Source organism: Gallinula chloropus, assembly GCF_964237585.1.
Source record: "Gallinula chloropus genome assembly, chromosome: 9".
Lineage (NCBI taxonomy): Eukaryota > Metazoa > Chordata > Aves > Gruiformes > Rallidae > Gallinula > Gallinula chloropus.
This window is the reverse complement of record NC_140094.1, coordinates 6,498,822-6,524,284: the sequence shown is the minus strand read 5'-3', so window position 1 is coordinate 6,524,284 and position 25,463 is coordinate 6,498,822. Positions and strand designations below refer to the sequence as shown.

General features: G+C 36.2%; 1 protein-coding gene across 1 annotated transcript in view; it reads right to left on the bottom strand.

The window, feature by feature from the left end:
• The window catches only part of WDR72 (WD repeat domain 72), a gene marked incomplete at both ends in the record, with an annotated part of 94,409 nt that overhangs the window by 57,506 nt on the left and 11,440 nt on the right, over positions 1-25,463 (bottom strand). The window contains 6 exons of the mRNA XM_084267971.1: positions 5,793-5,998; positions 19,967-20,162; positions 21,374-21,594; positions 22,114-22,359; positions 22,829-22,970; positions 25,044-25,140. Coding sequence (XP_084124097.1) covers positions 5,793-5,998; positions 19,967-20,162; positions 21,374-21,594; positions 22,114-22,359; positions 22,829-22,970; positions 25,044-25,140 — 1,108 coding nt within the window. The remainder of the gene's footprint in view (positions 1-5,792; positions 5,999-19,966; positions 20,163-21,373; positions 21,595-22,113; positions 22,360-22,828; positions 22,971-25,043; positions 25,141-25,463) is intronic.

The window sequence follows — 25,463 nt, the reverse complement described above, 5'->3', positions numbered from 1 at the left end:
TAGAAACCCTATACTTCTATCCATAAAACTATGCCCCCACACAGAAAATACAAATTTTGCTGCAGTTTCCGAGGGACAGCACAGGGAATTGCAGCATGACAGCTGAGGTATGGGAGAGGACAAAATGGAGGAAAACAGCAACAACTAGGTTAGCTTCAGTAACTGATCCTTCATTGTGCACAAGGACTACTGATAGTGACCACAGAGTTATTTCTCGTAGGACACTGTAGCACCTTCATTAGCTTTAACACAGGGTAAAGTTAGTTGTCTAGGCAGGGAAAACAAAAGTTAAGTCAAGTCAAATCACCTCCAGTAAAACATTAGAGAAAAAAGACTAGAAGAACATAGAAACAGTGTCTGAAGCATTGAAATAAATAGTTAGAGTTTATTCCCAGATTTCTGTCAGCCTCTGCTACTTACTATCCTCACCCTACAAGAGTAAATTGTGCTACAGTATCACTATGACAGCTTTTTGTTTTCTTTTTACTTTGGGATGGGCCACTGGAGAGAACACTGAAATCAGCAGTTTCTTTACTTGGTGGACCCATGCAGAAAGCCACATTAAATTTGAGAAAAGCTGGCATGTGGGCCAAGTTGTCAATAACTCTCAGGATTATTATGATGCCTTTTAACTAGTACCAAATTTATCTTACAGCTCTAAAGTTATTCCTTCAGTGTAGCTCTGTTGCTACCTCAGTCCCTTAACTGTGAAATTTGACAAGAAATGTAGTACTGAAGTGCTTTGCATCTGAGTTATGGAAGATGTATACACACACAAAGGTACCTTCTTTTGCTTAGTTCTTAATCTATTTCAAGATTTGCCGTTTCCCACAGTAACACCCTAAACATCACAAAAGGAATTTATGCCTAACACACAGTACAGTATCATTCCTGATTTTGTATTTAGTAAGTATTATTTAGTATTTATGCTTGTAACTTATTTCCATTTTTCTACCAATACTTCCATCAGTGAGATTTAACTAAAAGTTGAATTTCAGGCTTCAAATAATTTTATTTTAGAATTGCATCCTTTACTACACTAAAACAAGTAACTCCCACAGTCTCCATTTGACTTTTAGTTGCTCTGTGCAGCAACCTTAAGTAGGTCTCTTATTTATAGTTTCTGTGCCTTGTTTCAAGCAATGAAATACACCAAATAGTAAGTTCTTTAGACCAACTGTTACTAAGTGTGTAAAGTAAATGTTTAAAATGCATTTACAAGTACTAGCTACTGTAACCCTTAACTACTGTTCATAATTATTTCTAATAACTTTATAAATCAAAATAAATTTTTACCAACCTTGTATAAACCCTTGTTTAGATACTTTACTTCTTGCACTATGCATTAGTGCCTAAAGAACAGTATTTTAAGAAATTGAGTTAATATATCAAACTAATAAGTATACCTAGCATTCCTACAAAATTTCACTTGTAAACTCCCTACCCCTCATTTGTCTCATCCACACAGTAAAGTTTTCCCTTTTCTGATCCAGCTCCTTCAACAGTATAATTCAGCAGTCCGTGGTTTAGCAATTACACATATTTTAGAAGCTCTATTTCCTCCAACATTTTTAACCCAGAAATTCTAATTACACTATTAAAATCACTATAAATATCGGCACATCATAAACACATTTATATCCAAATTGAACTGAAAAGCTATGAAATTTTCTAACCTAAAAGGTTTCTGGAATATCAGGAAAACAATTCCTAGACATATCCAGCTTATGTGCATCAGCAAAATCTTCATAGGACGCAGGGAAGCATTATAATTTCTTTATTTTAAGCCAGCTTTTCACACTGCTTTCATTTTCAAAAATAACTGTAACTTAAAGGTATAATAAGAGCTAGTTCCATATAAACACCACGAGCACACAATCTAGTGTGTAGTCTATTGTAATTAAGACCAGTGATTCAATACCTATTGCTACTGGCCAGGTATCATAGCAACCTTGTGTCACTGAATACTGCTGAAAACTGTTCAGCACCAGCAAGACTATGCTTCAGGAAAATCTACAATGGCACTACAGATTGTCAACATCTGTGGAGGTTGTTACAGGGAACAACAAAGAAATCTGCTTTAAAAACCACTATGCTTAGAAAACTGACAGGGATACTACAGTAGCACTGTAAAAAGAAAAAATAGGGAGGAAGAAGAGACCTTTTTTGCCATCAGTTACATAACTTATGCACCAACATCCTAATATCTATCCATACAAGCTCGAGAGTTGAAATAATGCTGCATTACTGCATTGTTTGAACACGTATACAAAGTATGGTCTTTCTTTTTACTGATACACAAGCATTTATCACCAGCGTTAATCTGAAAATAAAAAAGACCCACTTTTGAAATAATATTTAAACTCCCATAAATGAACTCTAGATAATCTTGTGTAAATCTGCAAAAAAAAGAAAAAACAGGTTACTATGAACAAGAACCCACTATTGATTTTTCTGCGGTGCAGTAAAGCATCTCCATTCTATTTGGCTGCTGTCAAAGCCACTCTTTAACAGCTGGAGTCAAATTGCACTATTTACAGCAAGAGCCCTTGTCAAGTGGACCATAAGTATTCTAACAATACACTATTCAAATGGCACTTTGCCACACAAATTGCTGACTTGATGAATACCCTATGTCAATGACTAAGGCCAATATAAAAGTTTCATTTTTATGAGAGGTTTTACATTCACATATTAAGTAAAGCTTTCTTGAAGAACTATTAAGCTATATATTTTGGGTCTTTTGACATTGAAAATAATTAAAATCTGTTTAAATATATCAAGGGGATTTGACAACATTAATATGGATCTTGTGTTAACTGCATTTGTCACACTCATCTGTTATTGGTACTCCCACTGGCACGTGCAGCACAAAAAAAGAATTAAAATGGTCAAAACACCATGAAATCAAAGCATTCTGCTTTTGTATCTCAGATTTACATGACGACAAATGTTTGGAAAGAAAGCCTTTGAAGCTGGACTGCTGTGTGAGGATATTTTTCTTCTTAAGATAAAGCAGAGAGACGTAGTGCAAGAGCTATTTCATCTTAAATATACTATTAATACTAAACCAAATGTAACAATAAATATTAAGAAAAAGGTGGATCGTCTCACTGTACAAAATAAGGATCACTCAAGTGTAATGCCAACAGGATAGAATAGCAACTTTTTTTTTGTTACAGAAGTCTTTAAGAATTCCATTTCAGAAGAGGCTAAAATGACTGCCTTAAAAACGACAAAATAGAATTTAGTGTATCTTTAAAGTTTTGATTCACAATTTGCCAAAAGCAGCAAATCAATAATTAAATTCTCATTGTATACAGACATACTAAAACCTTTTGATAATCTGAAAATTTCAAAATAATTTCATCTACATGCCCATTATACACTTATTAATACGGTAAAGAATGGTGAACTTTCCAATATCCACAGAATTCTCACTTGTATCAGGGAATCTGGATTTCAGTAGACTATTTCTAGATAATAAAATAGGACCCAAAAGAGTCAATACAGCATTTTCTGGAAAAAACATAGAAAAGCTTCCTGTATAAAAGCTAAAAACAGAGGACTTGGAAACAGGCCTTAATTTCCACAAATGGTGTTAAGAAAAATGCTAGAGAGCTCCACACTACTTTTGTGTAGCCTGCATTGGGTTTCTGGAATAGCAGTAAGGGGACCTCCATTGTTATATTCTTCCCAGGTTCAGCTATTCATTTAGTCTCCAGCATCTCCAACATAAATCTACAGAACTTGCTCTATTGGGAAGGGAAGTACTGGATGTTATGGATAGCTGATTTTTGAGGAATGAAAAGTGTTTTCAAGTATAAAACTTCATTTGCTAGGAACTTAGACTAAAATAATAACTACAATGACAAAAAGAAAGTTAACTAAAAGAAAAAAGGTACCTTTACAGTCATAAGGAATTCGAGACATCAATAACATTCAATAAAAAGTTTTCCTTGGGAAAAGATAATTAATGAACAAAGTTTAAACAAGAAAAATGGAATATTTAATTAAGAAGTCAGAGCAGCCAGAGGCATGTCTTATCAAGAAAAGCACTATAATTGTTCCACTATTCCAAAGCTACTTCCAATTTAAGATCATGATAATTCCCAAAGCTTTAAAATTTACCAAAAACTTTATCCCCATATTCCATGAGGGGCATGCTGCCTTTCCAGCCACTTCAATAAATCCATGCAATTTGCAATTTAATGTCTATGGCTAAAACTACACTCCGACGACAACTACCGAAATTTTTTTTCTGCTGTTCCTCTTTAAAAAGGCAAGAAGAAACTATTCCTTTTAATATACTAACAGTGAGATCAGATTCTGTGTCAATGGCCAACTAGTGCACCATCTGCCTCACAACATGCTCAGCAGGATTATGCTCTAATAAGACTTTTCAGAAAATAGGATCGAAAAGAACTTTAGAAATCAGACTAAGGTTAGTAAAAGGACAAAGATAAACATAAATATAAATATAAAGAGTTAAGCAACAATTTCAAAGTTACGTGTAAATTTGTAGGTACAATAAAGACCAGAAAGTTCAAGAATGATGACTTGGATTAAGCTTTACTGAATCAGACAATTTTGCAATATCCAGTATACAATAAAGCCAGAAAAAGGCCAAAGACCATTCTGAAGTATTTTTCAACTTCCCATATTTGTGGGAAGGCATTTTTTAGCTACGTCCATGGTTGAGGAGCAGCAGACATGACTTCCTCTGCTTCTTACAGAGGATGGAATTCCCAGAAGCTATTAATTAAAAAGTGGCAAACATGTACAAACAACAGTGAAGCCCAATTCTTAAGATGTACTTGTGTGAAGAGCTACATTATATTTACTCCCAATGCACATTTCAGAAAAATGTACATATATTCCAAGCTGAATAAGGTAATACCTACTTCACTGATTTTGATTTTACATTTAAAAATAAGTATTGAAATGGTCTCATATTTCATGTAACAAATACACAAATTTACAAGCTCTTTAAAGATCTACAAGCAATAAAAATATAGATAGATCTCATCCAGAAGCAAACAGAACGACTTTTGCATTTTCTATGTTACTTCTCATTATATGGCCTCTCTACCCATTTTCTCAGCTTGAACAGAAAATTAACACTAGTTTCAGTATGGTATTTCCTTCTATTATTTTTTCAAAATAAGAAGAGCAAATATTTTCCATCAATGTCAAGTATTCAGTTTAACAAAATTGTGAGACAAAGCTAAGTACAGCATCTGGTCAAATCTCTCCCATCATATCTATTTGCAGCCTAGTATCTCATTAGGAATATTGCCATCCTCTTTTTAACCAATAAGGTGCCAAACTTCATTGCATTAATATAGGTGTAAGCACTTGCACTCTTTTCTGTGATGTTAAAACAACTGCCCATCAAAAACTAGCATTGAACAGCAATAGTAATCTGCAGTTTCACAGAAAAGGAATAATGGAAAGGCCCAATAGCACTTCACCAGAATATCATTTTCCTCCAGACATGTATGTCCCAGCCAGTTGGTTCACCTGGTCCAAGCATACTACTGATCTGTGGAGTCTTAAGCTAGAGGCATAAGGAAATAGGGTTGAACTATAGGTGCTATGTTTGATCTGTGATCCCCCCCTTTTGTTCCATGAAACAGTGGAGAAGGTGTGAGCCAGACAGAGCAAGGCTTTCTAACTTAAAACTAAGCCTCTACACCACGCACACAGGGCTGCATCAGTGAAGATAAAAGGGCAAAGAACTTGGATGACAAGTCATCACTCTTGAGAAATATGCTACTCTTCATTCTTACCTTATCTGAAGATTTGTCTGCATGAGTCAGATTGTAAGAGACCATGCCATGCTTGTAAGAGCTAAAGAGTTTGCATCCAGCATTTTTATTTCTTTTTGACTCTTGAGAGACAGGAAGCTGAGCATCTGCCAGTAAGTATTCTGAATCATCAATGGAAGTAAGAATTGCTTTTGCTGTTTCACCTGTTTCATGCCTTTCCAGTGTGCCTAGAGAAATACAACAGAAGCTGTAATTTTTTTCAAGTAACATTCCATATTCACTGTAAGCATCATAGTATTAACATAATACATTTCATGTGAGCAGAAAAATTATGATGCATTTATGGATGAGCCAATGAATTAATCATTTTCTGGACCTTAATCTATTTTTACACAAGGATCTATTCTACATCATTACTATATAAAAAAATAAAGTTTCATTTCTAAAGAAATCACAGCAGCAAGTACTTTAGATTCAGGTACTTGCAAGAAACTTCAGATATTTTGTAGAACACCAAGTCATATGCAGATTTCAAAAAGAGCAAAGAAATTCAGAATAACACTTGTCCTCTCCAAAAAGTATAATTTGTTTTCCTCTCACAAAGCCCTCACAGAGCATCTATATCATTAACAGTGTAAACAACACCTTTATGTAATATTTTAGTGCTGTCCTCTAGTGTTCTAGACTACAAATAGCAAGGAAGACCTCGAATTCTTCATTCCGTTCTTAAACATCTTTACCTCTGACACTTTTTAAAACACTTAAATATAAGTAGCTCAGTACTCAGGAAGATGAATACAATCTTGCAGAGACTGTTTCATCACTTGGGTGATTCTAGGCAATCTGTTCCCTTTAACTGATATACTATCCAGTTACTCTATTTCAATAATAATTTTATTTAACAATAGTACTTAATTTATAACTAATATTAAATATATAGAAACTGAACTTCAATGTACTTAAAATTGTCTATTATATACTACATAGTTCCTATAGGAATTAAACTCAGAAGGAATTGCTGAAATGCCATGTTTACTATCAGAGATAAGACATATGAAGGATTAAAAAAGTATTAAATATCTGTTATAATGTGAAATGTTTTCTTCCCCTTAAGTTTGAATTCTTTGTAGCCTCAAGTAATACAACAGGAATTTTCCCTTTCACTGCTATCAGAAAAAATGTGTAACATTGAAGTTCTATCAGTAACACCTGCTAAAAATATTGGACTGGGACTGAGGGATCTCATACGATAAGTGTTTGTATGTGTATAGAATCTCTTTATCTGAAATTATTTCTCTGAAAAACTCATCCATTTCTGTTCACTGTAGTATCACTTGTTACTCATATGGCACATGGCCAAGATCCTTTAAACTCAGAGCAAAAGAAAGTAATGCAACCGAATCTGTCAGCTACGAAATCAACTGAATATCAGAGAACAATATAATACAGCAATGAACAACATAAGGGCCAGCCCCAGTTTTTTTATATGTCCTTTTCTTCATCCCTCCCCAGGATTTCCAGCTGGTATCAACAATCATACAGAACTGAACATTTACTGGATGGAAAGCTAATTGCCCCAAGATCTTTACAATTAGACTACCCACAAACAAAATGCTACTAGCAACAAAGCTCCCAACATCACAACACTTAAATATTTCAGGTACACAAAAACTACATTAATAGAGGCATAAAAGGAGGGATTATACAATTCACACTAGATAAGTGAGCAACACAGTCTTAAAAATAGTGTTTGCATAGTTAAGAGGTTTGGAAATAATACAGTCAACTCTGCTAGTTAACATTTTAGCCTCTACTGATGCACAATCCAGTCTTTCAAACTACAAGCATGTCCTATTTCCTCATAACTCCCTGAATCATTTGAGAAAAAGATGAACAACAGAAAAGCAGTTATTTTCTTAAGTGTGAAGCTGTCTAAATACATTGTGAGACAAGCCCACTATGCAGGGACTGTTTAAATGTATACATGCATATATATTCAACTTTGCTTTCTGTATCACTTTTGCTTGTGCAATTCACTACTAGAATACTCAAGTGCTTCAGAGACTATCATAATATCCTGCAAAACTACTGGATATTTTTTATAGGAAGGCAATTAAGGCAAAGATTACAAGAATTTCAATTAAAGAATTTTTGGGGCATTGTTCAAAGATCTGATTGTACATAATCTTTAGCATCCAACATAACTTCAAAAAATCAAAAAAGGTTTTGTTAACTCCACAGACATCTATGAATGCCTCACCACCACTCAGACTATTCTGTGGAATAATCTTACCTTGCACATACAATTGAACACAGTAATTTAAGCTTATCACGCAATAGTGACAGAAGAGAAAAAAACCATGTTTCCAGCAAAAATAAAGATATGAGTCGCCTGACTTTTAATCCTCCTATAAATGCATACACATGCAGGAGTAAAACTGAACATATATTTAGGACTTGCATTATTTTCCACAGGGCATCTTCCCTGGTAACAGCTTCAGAGCCAAGTTTTCACTTCTGGCTGAAGGAAAAAAATTGTTGGAAAAGAAACAGACCAGAAGAAGTGGTAAAAGTTACAGAAGAAGGGGATGGTAGTATTTCAACTTTGAAGATCATGGCCTAAATACAATAAACAGCCAGTCTTGATGTATGTAAAAACAAAGTGTTATTTTATATATTTATACACACACACACCCTTATTTAACTGCTGACAGATGGGCTTCTATATATTACACACTTATGCATGGAAATTGAGAAGCAACTGAATAGGAAGTTATGTTTCTGAACACATCCACTACCCACCAAACACTTTTTGGGATCATCCAGTATACCATTTTGTGCATGTGGCCTGGAATACAGCAAATGAACTTCTTATCAACAAAAAAAACCCTACTTCTGGGTTTAAACTAGGCATGAAATAACACTCAGTCTCATCATAAAGAGCTTTTCTTTTTTTAAAAGCACATTTGTAAACAGGAACATTGAAAAGAAAACAACACCATGAACAACCAGCTAAGTTTAACCAACAGAAGGCTGTATCACAACCAACTTAAAAATCTTAAGAGCTACATCTTACATCTTTCCTCTATCATAACAGCTACCAAATCCTTTATAAGTTGCATCTTCTAGAAGATGGTTCCTTTCTTAAAAGCATGCTTGTTTACACATACTAAATCATGGATCTGTGTCCGTTTATGTACAGATTTGTGCATACATTTGAGCTTCAATAAAAAGGGCACACAATGAATAGGAAAATGAGTGTAAAGGGGTAAACAGAAAGCTATTAGAAATATTTATACTATCCAGCATACTTTATACTTCTGAAGAGCCCAAAATTCTCATTTGCAGAGGGAGCAGGTGGTAGAGACAAAATAAGAGATCTGTATTCTGTGATCCATGAATACATCTTTAAGAGAAACAAACGGGGGAGAAGGGGGGGGAGGGGGAAGGAGAGGAAGTCTCTATGTGAAAGACATCCTGACCACTGAGAATGGTCAGAAGAATACTGGGGCAAGGTGCCTATTGTTCTAGAAAGTGTTACTAGAAATGTTTTATCTGATTGTAAAAGATAACAAATACACTAAAGACACAGCCTTTATGTGGGAGTACAGAAAAGACAGACAACACTCAAGCCTGAAATATTTTAAGCACAAATGAGCCCAAAAGCTTTTGATTGGGGAGCATAAAGTAACAATGGATTAAAGGGAAAAGGATACAGTTTTCTAAGTAGCACCACTACTGCTATGACCCCCTACTATACATACAAAATACAGGGAAAGAAAGTCTTTATCTCTCTAAAGCTGTGACCATGGCAACCAAGTCTCAGGAGCAGATAAGAGTGGTGTATTTCACTCTACTGGGCAGCTTTGGACCACCAGATGTGACTGGCTAGAGACTGTTACAACATCTTATTCTTCTTCTGGACCAAGTACTACAAATTGTGTCTCTTGGTGTTAGTGCTGCCCACACAGTTCTCTGGGTTCTGCTCTTACTGAATGATGCATTTTTACTGGAGTGGTCACACATATCATGCTGCCTCAGGATGAGGTATTCACATCACATGACCTGCCATATCATCAGGCTCCAGTGCTTTTTTTTGCTGTCACAGCTAAAGTATTGAAAATCCTCAATATTGCAGTGCTGTGTGACCTAGTAACTCAGCTGAATCTTACAGCATAAGTGATCTGTGAATGAAAAATAGTTTCAGAATTGATTTAAAAAAAAAAAAACAGTCAGGAACAAAATCCTTTTCTTTACTAGCAGTCAAAACAAAAACATCACCATCCACAACAAGCATCATCTGTAACGTTAGTTCCTTTATTTTCTGTCAAAATCTTCCTTCATGTAAACACCCATTTCATCTGAAAAGGAGCTCCCACCCACTTTTTATGCTGGTAGTCAGGCAAATGGAAGTTTTATGTTCCTCTCTAGAAGATGCTTGAACTTTACAAGTCTATCATTCTGTTCCAAGACAGCAGCCAAGCACTTCACATGAGAGATTCCTCTAACTGCTACCACTACCACTAATACCAAAACAGATGGAAGAAACACTGCTTTAAGCAAGCAGATATACTTCCAACCAATAGCAAGACAAAAGTAAATGCAATGTAACAAATAGAAATAGGACAGATCAAACAGATCCCAGCCTATTAAATCTAATCACCTTTAAAAGGATATTTCACATGCAGGAACATATGAACAATGGAGATGCCCTGTAACAACAGAACTCTACATAGGAGCATGTGGACTGTCTTGGCAACCACTATGCCAGAGGCATGGATGCATGGATCTCACTCATCTCTGTGTCTGTTTCTCTCCATGGGCTGCCAGCACTGTCAGAGGCTTTGCTCCAACATGGGTCACAGGATCTCCTGTCTGTCTCTCCCTGCTCCAGCGTGGGGCCTCTCCACAGGCTGCAGGTGGGGTCTCATCCTTTTCCATGGGCTGCGAAGGGACAACCATTCCACCATGGGTTTCTCCACAGGTCTCGGGAATCTCTCTGACACCTGGGATGTCACCTTCCCCCACCTCTTCACTGACCTTGGGGCCTGCACAGTTTCTTACATCTTCTCACTCCCTTCTCCAGTAGCAAAAAGTGGCTAGTTTGTTTTTTTTTTTTCCCCTTAAATTCAATTCCCAGAAGTGCCATGACCATCACTGATGGGCTCAGCCTTGGTCAACAACGACTCTGGCCTTGAGTCAGCTGGTGTTTACTCTCTCAGGACTAGAGAAAGCTTCTAGCTGCTTCTTGCAGAAGTCACCCCTGCATGGCCCCCTTCTCCATCAGAATTCAGCCACACAAAACTACAACTCCATAATGATTTTCAGATTATGAAGATCTCTGTCATGTAGTCCAGCTGCTGTACATTACTGATCTTCTTGAGAAAATGCATTTTCAGACTATCATCAGTAAACTATTGTCAGAATATCCTTAGAATCATAGAATCATGGAATCACCTAGGTTGTAAGAGGCCCTTTAGATCATGGAGTCCAACCATAACCTAACCCTGACTAGTCCACCTCTAGATTACAGCTTTAATGACTTCACCTATACCTTTTAAATACCTCCAAATATGGTGACTCCACCACCTCCCTGGGCAGCCTATTCCAATGCTTGACAACCCTTTCAATATGGAAATTCTTCCTGGTACCTAACCTAAATCTCCCTCAGTGTATTTTCAAGCCATTCCCTCTTGTCCTATCCCTTGTCACTAAATAGAACCACCTCTACAGCTCTGCAACTGAAGGCAGTTGTAGAGAGCAATAAGGTCTCCCCTCAGCCTCCTTTTCTCAAGGCTAAAAGCCCTAGCTCCCTCAGTTGTTCCTCATAGGACTTGTGCTCAAGATCCTTCACCAGCTTCATCACCCTTCTCTGGACACACTCCAGCATCTCAACATCCTTCCTGTAGTGAGGGGTCCAAAACTGAACACAGATGTAGCCTCACCAGAGCTAAGTATAACAGAACTATCACTTCCCTACTCCTGCTAGTTACACTATTCCTGATACAAGTCAGGATGCCATTGGCCTTCTTGGCCACCTGGGCACATAGCTGGGTCATGTTCAGCCAGCTGTCAACTAGCACCCCCAGGTCCTTCTCCTCCAAGGAGATCTCCAGCCACTCTGCCCCAAGCCCATAACACTACCTGGGGTTATTGTGACCAAAGTGTTGGACCCAGCAATTGGCCTTGTTGAACCCCATAAAGCTGACCTCTACCCATTGCTTCAGCCTGTCCAGCTCCCTCTGCAGAGCAATTCTACCCTTCAGCAGATTGACACTCCCATGCGATTTGGTGTTGTCTACAAACTTCCTGAGGACGTACTCAATCCCCTCATCCAGGTCATTAATGAAGATGTTAAACAGGACCTTCAGGTAAAGAAAGCTATTAAAAACAATACAAAGTAAACTACTAGAATGATATATATAATGTTTACATATATAGGTAAATAGAACAGTTCTCCAATGCAGCCAGTCCACACTGCAGAATTTCTGCTGCAGACGCAACACTCAGGAGTAACACTCAGACTCAGTAACAGGAATTGTTGCAATACAGTAAATGTGCTGAACTGGGCTCACTGGAATTAGCCAGCCCTAAATTTGGCAGAAATGCAAGTAGTTTCTACCTATTTCTTTATTGCCATCTGAAGTGTGGAAGGGGATGAGAATACATCCCTAAACATCTGGAATGAAAACCCTGCCTGATATGAGCTCTTCAATTTGGCTGCACTGATGATATCAAATTCTCATTTCCATCATTGCTCATTTTTTAAATATATAGCATCTTATTTCATTGTCAATAATAAAATAGGAATGAAGATCAAATATCAGCTGTAAGAAATACCCTTTTAAACAGACACATACAGCTAGATTCCATACATGTTTCACTTACTATACTTACAGTAGATAGTAGTATGTTACATATGCATATGAACATAAAGATACCAGGCTACTGTCAGTATAAAAGAGCATGTCCTTCAGTACTACAGATTAGGCAAAACATGCCATTGCTTTCCCCCCACCCCAATACAGACTTTTCCAAGCTCTACTACTTGTTGTTCTACACTGTAAGTAGTTACTGAACAATGACTCAATTTTTTTTTATAGCTACAAAATATTCAAATACAAGCTACAAACACACATGAGGTTTACACGTATAAAATAAGATACCATTAAAAGTCAAAACATAGGTTAAAACTATCAAATTAAAACAAAATAAAACAACAACCTTAAACACTGAAGTTCCACAAAGCATATATACATTCATGCTTATGACTTAGTCATTCCCATTTTCCTAACAGGCTTATCGAGGTTTTATCATCCTTTTAGGTCTTTCAGAAAGGGATTTCTGTAGTTTGAGAAACTCCAGTAAAATGACAACCTTCTATCCTATTGCACGTTATTATTTGTATTGTATGTTACCTTTAACATAGCAGAGCTGCTTTCTTGAAGAAAGAACACTAAACCTGAAATTAAGTGTTGCATTAAGTGATTATTGTTTAATGTTACAGTACTCCTGGCCCAAGAAGTTATCCCCTCTCAGTTCAATAGCGCACAGCTGGGCTAACTCACTCCCCGCAGATTTTTCCCTTTCTCTAAGGATGCCTCTTAAGCATGAAGGCGGAGGGGGGAAGAGAAATCACGATCTCAACCCACGTGGTGTCTGCCCTGACTATTAATGTTGAAGGTCAGACCATGACCTAAGAACAGAAGAGCTAAATCACTAGAGCATTTTTCCAAATATGAAAAGCTCCCTTCAGGGGAGATACAAGCCTTTCAGAGTCTTCAATTAACTCCTCCTAGTAATGCAACAGGATACTTAATATTTGAGCCCGTTTTGTGAGAGTTATTCTTTACAGTTTCACAAGGGATAATGAAATTATGTACCATATAACTGTTTGAGAGATCACTATGATTAAGAATATCAAGTGAGATCTATTTGACAGAAAGATTATGCACAAAGTGTCTTTTGACTAACCAAGCAGACTTCAGGGCCCATATTTTGGGTGTATTCATAGAGGTACCTGATTTTAGATAACTCTGCCATTTAAACCAATTGCTTACCAATATTATATGGTTTAATCCTAAAATGAAAAGATCTCACGTGCGTGCAAACTGAGCGAGTTTGAGTGTGTGCAAGACAATCATAAGACTTAAAGCAGGGTTAGACTGACAAAAGGAAAATGTTTTAAGTTAAACTTCAGAATGCCTTGAAAAGTAACAGAAAAATTAAGCAGTTCATCATATACCATCTCTTCCTGAAAAACCACATCTCTCCAAAAGCCTTCTAATGCTTTCATTCACAGACACCATTTTATCAAAAGGTTAGTTTTGCTACCCACACAAGCGTTCACTGAAACAACTCTATAGGCAGACATTTCTATCAAGTAACACCACAACTCGACCATTAAGCACTTTTGAAGATCTCTGGTTTATCATCTGTTAAAGATCAAATTCCTTGCCCTATTTACATGAGCTACACAGACATGAACCTGGTGCCCCTTCCTAACAAAACCATTTCAGTTACTGTATGTCACTCCTGCAAATTCATAAGTTACTTTGATTTCTTACCAGGGGTATAAAACCCTACAGGCAAATTTTGTTAGCCAGGAGAAAGTGAACAAATAGACTTCACAGAAACTTAGTATCAAGAGACTTTTTTGCTCCCAAGCATGTAAAAAAGAATATGTATGCAGTGTGTTTCACAAGTAACTTACCAGATGTAGTTACTAAGGACTCTGAAGCTTGAGTTTAGCATCAGCCCAGATCTTTAGACTATGCAGAATTCATTCAGAAAAAAAAAAAAAGAGAGTATGACCACTATGACTTTGACCCTAGCTATGCCACAGCCTCCAGCACGTGAAATGCAACCACAGGATTTATCAGCTAGGCCACATTCACCCACTCAAATCTAATTCTGACCAGTGACCTGAAGAGAGGGGAGGGGGAAGAAAAAAAAAAAAAAAAAAAAAGAAGAGAAAGATGGAGAGAAAGAGTGAAAAGGAAAAAATGGAAAAAAATATCAAAACACTGAAAATCACTAAATTTTGCAAGGACAAAAGGGTCACAGGATTGTAATTGTTGTTACTTCTATAATGAACTAGGGATAAAAATATAGTAAATTAACAACCAAGTTCACTTCCATACATTTCAAAATTTCATTAAAACGGCACAATTTATCTCTTCCCAGACACTTGAAACCCAAACCTTATTTTTCTAAAAAAGTTAATCACTAATTTCTTTGAGATAAGCTGTCAGACATACAAAGTGATGATCCACTTAAAACCAAACTAAAACCCCACACATTCTGCAACTCATGATACCTGCACCATTTACCAGAGGTTTAGAAAACATTATAGTCAGTATCAATTATAGAAAATATATGAGCATACACAACTACATACAAATTATCTTTAAGAAGTGCTTGAAAATGTTCCAGCATGTTCAGCCATCAATATGATCAAAGGTTTGATCTATAACACCACTACATACAGAGTAATTTGATTTTCTCCACAGCTAGAATGCTTCTGAAACAGAAGACATTTCATGTAAGCTAAAATTATTCAATGTGGCATTAACATCACAAAAAAACATTTTCAGAGTATTTCTGAACTCTTGTACACTTCTTTATAAAGGGTTTGGTTTTTTGCAATTGAAGTTGTCATATAGATGGATTCAAATAATGTTAGACACTGCATATTTTATAGGGGCTGCCAATCTCACTAAAAGCCTGTTTTAATTTACTGATACCTGTGTATTTTTTAAATGCTTGAATTGAAGTTTTTTATGCTTGACAACTACCTTAAGGTGTTGGATTTTTTTTTTTTTTTTGCTTCTCAGAAGAAGTGTTTCAAACCATTTGTTATTCGTGTTAAAGTCATGAAACACACGAGTATTTCATAAAATCTTCATGCCTTAAAGTATGGACTCAAAGCTGACCATTACACTGTTGTGAGATATACTGTTAATGCTGTTCTCACCCCAAGGACACTTAATTGAAGTACTGTTACCTCTTCTGGCTTTTTGTGCCAGCAAGGTCTATGTAGAATCCATCTCACATGACAGAACCTTACTACTCTGAATACAAGTGATATTCTTCCACTTACCTCTATTAAAAGAACGCAAGATACACAGGCAGAAAGTTATGTGTAAGTATCAACATAATGCTGACCTTACAAAAACAGTTACTAAGAGCAAAGGAAATATCTGAATTGAAGTAGCAGGCACTTTTATGCAAGTCTCTTGTGCACACATTGAAATATGTTTTCCAAAGTTACAAACGCCTAGAGTGTTCTAAGAATAATTCTACAGAGAGGACTGTCAGGTTCAGGATTCCTGCTTTGCTCAGCTCTACAAGTTACAGGCTGAAATAATAGTAATGCACTGAGGGAAATGACTGAAAGATTGTTAATTAGCACTTCAAAGACTTCTTTTGTTTCAATCACATCTTTCCCCATGTAAAGTTATATAACCATACTTTAATAATATCTATATTTTTGTCTTAATTTTCTACGTAAAATTGAACTGCTATAGAAAAACTAATTTCCTTTATTTTTAATTTAATCATCTTGTAATTAAATGGTACAGAATATTAAGTAGTAAAAGGTAAGGATCTACAAACAATTCGGAGGTGTGGGTAGTGATAAAAAATGAAGCACGTACTTAATTTAATAAAAAGCTTATTATAACTTTTATAATCAAATATAATCTTATGAATCATACTTCCCAGCAGTGCACATTTCAATCATCACCACTGGCATTAACAGAAACACTGAGTACATACTAAAAATCACTATGATCACCATAGCTCCTGTACAAGCTCCTGATAGCAAGCACAATGTGGAAAAAAAGCAGTATTGAATTTGAAATTGATATATGAATAATTTATCTAAGAAGTTTTGTAAAAATGTGTTAGATATTTTCAATCAGAAAAATTAATGGAGTTTCTTATTCCTAAGGGACTGGATCACCCTTCAGACTACTCAGTGCTTTTGCAAAATTCAGAAATCAGGTTTTGTGTATAAAAATATCTTAAAGACTGCTCTTTAAAGTCTACCCACTCTGTCCACACTCTCAACACATATTAGCTAGAGATGTGGCTCTGTAGACATTCTACCATATGCTGTATACAGTAAGATAAAACCCACCGATCCTTTAATTGCTGCACCTTATCATACTGATATTTACCTTTTTGGAAAAGTGAAGGTATCAACTGCTTAAGAAAACGTAAAAGCAATATAGATAACAGCTAATTTCCTTATTAAAGTGAATTTCAAGGGGTGGCTATTGGAAAAATATTCTGCACTTTAATTAGAATAAAATTTGTTATTGATTTTCATGTTTGTCTTCTACCACACACAAGTTTGGAACATATCCTGTACACGTACTATATTAATATTACAACTGTAATATTAGGTCAATATTTATTGTCATGGAAAGATATTCCACTGTAAGGGAAAGTTGCCCTATCCATATATGAAAATTTAGACAAAATACATTAATGTACAGACATTAGTTTGTGGCTTCTGTATTGTTTTCTATATCACTACCCACACACATGCAATAACGTTTCAACTTCAAATGGAAAAAACTTATTTTGTTTCATAAGCCAGAGAACTAAAAGGACAGATTTCAATTTATCCCATTCTAAACTTGTAACAACAGCAGACAAGTATCTTTGCCTTTTTTCTTCCCTCTTCTTCAGACTGCCTTGTAGTCAACATGGAAAAGATGCAGACTTTTATTTATTCCTATTTCCTCCTGCTCATTAGAAAAACAACATGAACCAGTAACTTCTAAGTAGAGGTCTTAAGTATAGTTAGAAGTCTGAAGTTTGGTAAATTCCACTCAAAGTCAACTGTATGCTGGGTATTAATGCATTTCAGCATAAACTCTATTTGGAATACAGGCAGCCCATTGTGCCATGCCAGCTTCCCACTGACCACGTGGAAGTATCTAGTGCAGTGTCATCAAAAGAGGGTACAGGTTGTACATGAAATAGTACTGGCTTAGATTTTAATCTGTGTGACAAGGTTTCTCCCACACCATAAAATATTAAAAAGCCTATTACGAAAGTCTGCTAAAAGACTTTTTTTTTAACCTTCAAACTACTTTTTCAAATGTCCCAGCCTCTGCCATAGGAAATCAGACAATGAATTGTTATGCACAATAAAGTCTTTCACCTGTTTAAGGGGTCCTCCTCTTAATTACTTGAGGAAGGGCAATTTTGGAAGTAGACTGGTATAACAGAGACAGTTATAGGTAGTAGATGACCCTAAGTTTTTATGAAGTCATCCGTCAAGTTCAGCAGAATTATTGCTGACTCTACAACAGTGTAAATATTGAAATATTCATGGAAATTCCTTAATCCACAGCCTGAAATTATAAACAGACTGGCTGTTTTCCCAGTTATCCATTAACTCTGGTACACTGTTCAGATTTTGAGCTACAGTGATATATGAGCCTGACACAAAAATCAGGTTCTCCACTGATTCCCACTTAAAGGAGCAAAGCCTTAGTCATGAAGCTTAACTGCACAGCCAGAAGAAAAAAGAAAAACACTTTTGACTATAAAGAGCTTTATCCTACATCCATTTCTTCAATGGAACCCAAGCACAAAGCTGCCACGTAGACTTTATCTTATTTAACTAATTCAGGAACATGCTCACAGGTAACCATATAGGCAAGCAGTGCAATGCTTGACTCCTGTTCCTTCATCAACAGATGACAACCACAATGAAAGGTTGCTGTCTTTCTGCAGAGGTTTGTCTGTGACACTGAATACACGTTTCCCATACATCTGAACAAAGCTTTTGTCTGCCAGAGTGGCGCTGAAGTATCTACATAGCTCTTGATCTAGGTCAGGGCAATTTCAAGGATCAATGCCATGACCCCACATGGTCTCCTACAGTACAGATAACACACATTAAACCAGAAACAGTATATCCTAGTAGAGTTTCCAACATATTCACCCTATATGGCATCTTTCAGTTACCCATGCATAATTAGAATGAAATAAAATTTCGTTAATTGATAATGCAGCAAATAACTGCATCCCTTATGGTGTTCCAGCTATTCCTTAGAAGATGGTGATTATGTCAGTCATTTTTGTTTGATACTAGTAACAAAAGGTACACAAACAGCAATTAAAGACACACTTTTAACTATCTGCAGCCTTCCAGAACGTGTAATCTACATGAGCAGTGGCATCAGTTTTACTATTTTAATTGTGATAGAGGCAGAATTTTTCCAGCTAAAGGAGGGACAGTTAAAAGGATACTCCAATTTTTTTGTCTCTGTGGTACCACTACTGTTCTATGCTAATAAACCTCTGATTTACAAAGTATTCGCTTCACTTTAGGGTGAAGTTAAATTGTACTGAAGTTGCAACTAAGATGTAATTCCATCTTCAAACCCTTAACTTCTTTGGACAACACAACTCATACTATAAAAATATGCCTTGCTTTCTCATGACACCTTTTTTGTCCAAAGCAGACGGATTAGAGAGTGTGTTGTAGTAACTTGAAAATTGTTCTCTCAGTGTTACTTTAGTAAAACTACATTTTCAGTATTAATAGTGTTGTGTGTTTCAGTGGTTCTAGACTCACTATGCATTCCCCCCCGCCCAAACACACAGCTCTGCATCACATGGAAACACTCTTCACAATGGTTAATACCAATGTGGAGTCTCATAATCTGTTTGCCAGAGTTCAAATAACTACATTTATTACCCTTGCAAGTCGGTATTACACTCAAATCACATGGGAATCTACAGCTTAACCTGAAACATACCCTGAGCTTTAGCTTTTCTGACTGTATGTCATTGTGAACTTTGCAATTATCTTCCACTGTTAACTGATTATCAGCTCAAAAGGTTTTTCAGATGATGATTTTGCTGAACAAAGTAGAACTTTGTGGTCTACCTTGGTTATTTGTTTAGGACTGAAATTTCATTATTTTTAATGACTAAAGAGAGTAACTTTTTATGTATGGCTTCAGAAATATTTTACTCAATTAACTGCAATGTCAACTAATCACCTGATGGTCAGGATCTGACTCCACCTACTGTATTTTATTAGTGACATACCTTGAACGACACTAGAATTCTATTTCTTGCTTAAACTTTTTAATAGGTTTGTATATCACCACATCATAAAAAAACAAAACTGAGAGTGAACAAAAACCCCTCTGTGTTATTACCTGTCTCAATTTCCCAAATGTAAACCGAATCATCTTCACATCCAACAATTAGCAGATTTTCAACAGGGTCAAATCTTATCTTCTTTACAGGAAAGAGATGCTTTCTTGCATGTAAGAGACATGCTCTCTTCTGAAGGTGCAGAACTGCTACTGAATGATCACTGCACATACAGCACACTATGGTATGATCTTTTAACTGCAAAAACAGAAAGAAATTATGTTTCAACACTGTAACCAATCCTATCTACATCTTTTTAACAAATCTCAAAAAAATTGTCAGGTGATTCCTTCCCCAGAATACATGCATTTTAAGAAATGATGTCTTATTTCAGCCTATCTCCCCAACTTGGTTTTGCCAGGCTAGCTGTAAAACTGATCTCTTGACAGGAGAACCAATCTCCCCAGATTTTTCAACTACAAAGAAATTTAAATACCATTTATTCATAATGCTTAGCCTACCAAAGCAATGATTATAATCTAAATATATAACAGCAGTTATCCTAGAAAAGGAGTAAAAAAGTTACCTTAAACCAATCTGCTGTTTATGTATTTTAAAATTGTGTCAGATCTTATGACACAAAAGCCAAGGGCAGTGCATTTAACAAAAATATCAGGTATGTTGCAATTTCATTTCACACGATATGAATCTGATTCTGCAAAGCCTTCATTCCCACAAGTAATTTTTGGTGACATGTTAAGAAATTCACCCTATGGAAAAATTCAGCCTTGTGAAGAGAACTGAAACACCATCCAAGTGGACATTAAATCCCACTTTGTTACCAGAAAAATAGGGCTAAAGAATGCTTCACAAGCATTAAGAACTCATGCAATTGCAGAACATCTTTTGAACTGCTTCATGACAACATGTAAGTGAAATCTGAGTCAACCATAAGCAAATGTTTCTTGGCTAAAGAGGAAAAAGGTGAAATCCTAATCCCACAGAAGAGAATGGAGACAGAACTCATTCAACAAACTTTCACAGAGTATTCAGCAAAGTCTTCTACATTACTTAAAACTCGACTTAAAGTAAAAATCATTCTAAATCCCAGAAGACACAAAAGCATACATGCTGAGGGCAGCAATCACATGTCAGGAAGCACAACACACATTTAGATAAATCGCTATTGGTCTAAATGTCTTCTAAGTACATTCAAACCGTTAGCTTTACCAATTATACTTTTCAACTTCAGTTTAACATGTCACTGGTTTAGGATCATCTTCTGAAGTCACTAAAATTACGAACTAACAAGAAATCAAACACTGAAATGAAAAGCAACTTTCTGTAAGAACAATTAATGATGAAGTACTCCAGCATAAAACTACTGAAAGTTTGCATGCATATGCACATACACTCACACACGTATACAGATACCTTTGAGACTTCAGTTAATACATGCTTTTACTTACTCTGTAGTTTTCTGAATATCTCAAGAGCTCTGTCACTGGACCAGATTGCAGATTGAATTGGTGTAAAATGTCTCCAGTAAATATATCCCAGCAAATGACAATAGAATCTTGGCCTCCTGATAACAGCCAGCTTGCATCAAATCTTTCTGATTTATCATGTGGATAAAGTAAACAAGTGACTCTGCCACTATGACCATTCAGAACCTTATAAAGTAGATTATCTGAAACAACATGGTACACAAGTTATTTCTGTTTTCAGAACACGAGGTCCCCTATTTTATCTTACATTTGCTAAAAGTCTGGAAATTCAGAAGACTAAACACAACAATCCTTTACATGGAAACAAAGATTTTCAGACATCTCCCTAAAAGGGAGGACGAAGGTCCACACTCTTGAGCTTCATCTAACAAGATGTACCCTTCCTATTCTTTCAGAGGGGAAAGCGACAGACATTACTACTGCCATATGATGACAACCCAAACATCTCACTTCCAGGTAGCTCCAACTCCACAGCCATTCCTGAACTCTATAACAATACAAAGCACCTTGGTACTACCAAGATGCAATCTGGTGGATTGGCTGCAGAGAGACAAAGGTGATCATAATCCTGCATTTTCCTCATCCAATCCCTGGCCATCACCCCTATTTTTCAGAGAACTTTTATCACTGAAGGGGATTTTGGAAGCATACAGTCTTCTGTGCTTGGCCAAGATAATTTAGATAAAATTTTTAAAGCTTACCTTTCAGCAAAGATGTGTTTTCTAGAAGTCTTGCTCTTGCAGTTTTTAAACCTGAAGTTACAAAAATTTCCCCATTTTCACATCCACACACAAGTCTATCAAGACTGGGTATGTATATAGAGGAACTGACAACTGTCCTTTCAGCTCCATCTTTAGATGCACAGATATGATCAATAATGCCCTCCGATACTGAAGAATGTTTATCAAAATTTTCCTGAAGAGTCCATGTTGCTGTAATTGGAATCTCTAGAGGGTGGGGAAGAAAAAAGCATCAGGAATTTTAATGTTTGTCATTAAAAGTTCAAACCAAAGTTTTTTCATCTCTTCATCAATTCCCCTAACTAATCCTTCTGCAGCCTGGAGATGACAAGTTAACAGTTGTTATTGCAACACTAGATCTCATGTTCCAAAATCCTTTATTTTATGAACAACTATAAGTAGGACAACTAAATAAGTTTTCATGGTATTTGGTAGTGGATTTTTGGTCACATGGTAAGGAAACAGGAGCATCTAATTCTAATTTGTTCAGTTCCACAGAGAATTTCTAAACACTCATCTCCATTAGTAACTTGCTCCTTCTAACTACAGGCAATCATCACAATGATGAATGAGCACCACACTTTGTAGCATGAATATATACAAATTTAAATATTTGTGAAATGTGCCTATAAGGCATAATTAAAGAGACAGCATCAGGAACACAGAATTGCCAAACCTTTTGGAGAACCATCAAATGTTGACACAGGGACATCAGGAACATGCCACAAAGTAATTCTTCCTGAAACTTCACCAGAAAAAAGAACCTTATAGAAAGGCTCCTTTCTTTCATTCATAAAGCCCATGACAAAAGGAGATTGCTGCAAAAATAACAGTAAATCAGTATTGGGATACTACAGAACAAAAAATGTAATAAATAACTACAAATTCAAAGGACATAAGCTGTAGAAATACAAAACTAATGTTTGAACCTTCACTTGCCACTAAGTTCTGTTCAGACCAGGTCTACTCTGCTAGATGAAAGACCCTCAGAGGTCACCTCTGCTTTGGGAGCATTCTTAGCTAAGTCTATAGTCCAAAAAAACCCACACCATAAAACCCAAAAGCAAACCCTGTACTGTAGATAATGTGGATTAAAGGTCATCAGCAGAAACTGTTTTGCATCTCACGTTTACACACATACACCTTTACTTAATGTAGGCACAGCTTGACTCTGCTCCTTCAAGACATTTTAATAACATCTCCATATGTTGGATACATTTTATTTACAATATTGACATTTGGTAGTAAATTCCACAATAAGCAACTGTAATGGGGTTCAATTTGTAGTCCAAGAGCAAACATCAAAATGGATTATACAGGCATTTTTGTTTTCTCAGAAATTTGCTGTAAAAATTATTCAGGTAGTAAGGTTAATATTAAAGAGTATGAGAAAAGGGCAGGGGAGATTGTTTAGAAAAAAATGCATATTTGGGGGGAAGCATATGTGAATTTCCTACCACCACTGTAACCCTATTTGCTAAGACATGTGTTTTGGCTCTTTCTTTCCCTCACCATACCCGACCTTTTGGCATCCTTTAGCAGTTATCCTATCTGATTTTGTATCACAGCATTTGGGGAAAAAGCCGAATGGCTTGTGCTATTGCCCTTCAATTGAAAATTAAATCTGCCAGGCTTCACAGGAGTATGCAACAGAAATGTTTTCTGAGAGCCTATAGTTGTCAACAGAAAGAAAAAGAACACCAGAAAATCCTCATATTTGACAGTGTTTCCAGTCAGGTAGAAATAAAAATGTTTCCCTTGCATATCTTCAGAAACTGTTTAAAGACGTACTGGAGTTCACATGCAAATACACAAACTAGTACAACTGCATGCACAAATCAAATCCACAGCCAATAATTTCTATTTCATAAACAGTATCAGTAAAAAGACTCAGCAACAAAACCAGAACCGAAGCTACACAGCAAGATGTTGTATTAATTTGGTCCAATATTTGCCAAATAAGAGGCACTACCAAAGATTAGAAGGGGGGAAAGAGGGGAGGAGGGAATAGGTTTTCTACTTTTAAAATCAAGTGGCTTTCTTTCCCTATTTTTTGGGGGGGTCACACAAAGCACTACTCAAAAAAAACCCATTCAAGAGCACAGCTGAGTCCACTTGAGCTACTTTGCAATTATTTCAAAATTGAAATTGGTATAGCATGCTCTGCTAAACATGAATTCTCAATCAGAAGTATAAACTTCACCTTCCTTTTTCGCTTCTTTTCTTAACCACAGAGGCTTCTTCAAGCTGAGATGATAGTTATGAAGAGAAGCCTGTGTCTGTGGGTATTGTCAGTCTGCTTGCAGTGTAAGAAAGTTAGGCATGCAATTATGCCTCTGAAGGCTCAGCATAACAGTGTTCTGGATAAAATGTCACAGATTCAAAGTGCTTCACAACTCAGGATGGCTACACATGGGAAACAAACTATTTATGTAGTTACTCTGAAACACACATATATTTCTTAATAAAACAACTTGCTTACATTTTGCTTGTGACTGTGTTTTGCTTTTTTGGGGAATATTTTGGGTGTGTTACCAATTTGAAAATAAAAACTTCTGAAGCTACTATAGACCACCTTTAATTTAAAAAAGCTGTCCCTTTTTGCCAAAATTGGTTGGGGGAGGAAATCACTTCAACCTATCTCCAGCTGAAAATACAGGACTTTCCCCCTCCATGAAAAAAAAAAAAATTGCCTGAATTTAAGACAAAAATACACTAGGAGGATCTCAGTTTGCATGCAAAAGAATTTTAAATTAAGGAGTAAGTCTTACTAATTGTTTTCATCAAACAATTAAATCTGTTGATGAATTCTACAATTTTTAGGGCTCATTCAGGTAGCTGCAAACAAATAATGAACTTTTGAAGCTCACCATAAACCTTCATGAAATTACCTTATTTTCCTTCACACCCGTAAAGCTGAGTAAATGAGGATAAACAGTTTCTTTCAGCACCTTCCCATCAGCAGGATATGCACTTTTAGAAAGCCCACTGTACAATTAAAAATAAAGCTGTTAAAATTCATATTTTTATAAAGAAGACCACTAACATTCAAGATTCACAAGTTCAATTAAAAGTTACCGAATAAGTAATTACAAGAGACTTTTTGAAATCACAGCACCAGCTGCCCAAGTTCTACATGGCTAATCTTATTCCTGTGTCCCCTGCTGTGTCAAACAAAGACTGAGGGCTGTCAAACTCAGGGTAAGTCTTTGAGTGCCAAAGTGGTTTTGTTCTGGTTTTTGATCATTTGCAACATGCAGAGATTTTCCATAATAAACCTCCTAAAGTTCATCTTGTACCTGAACTTTTTG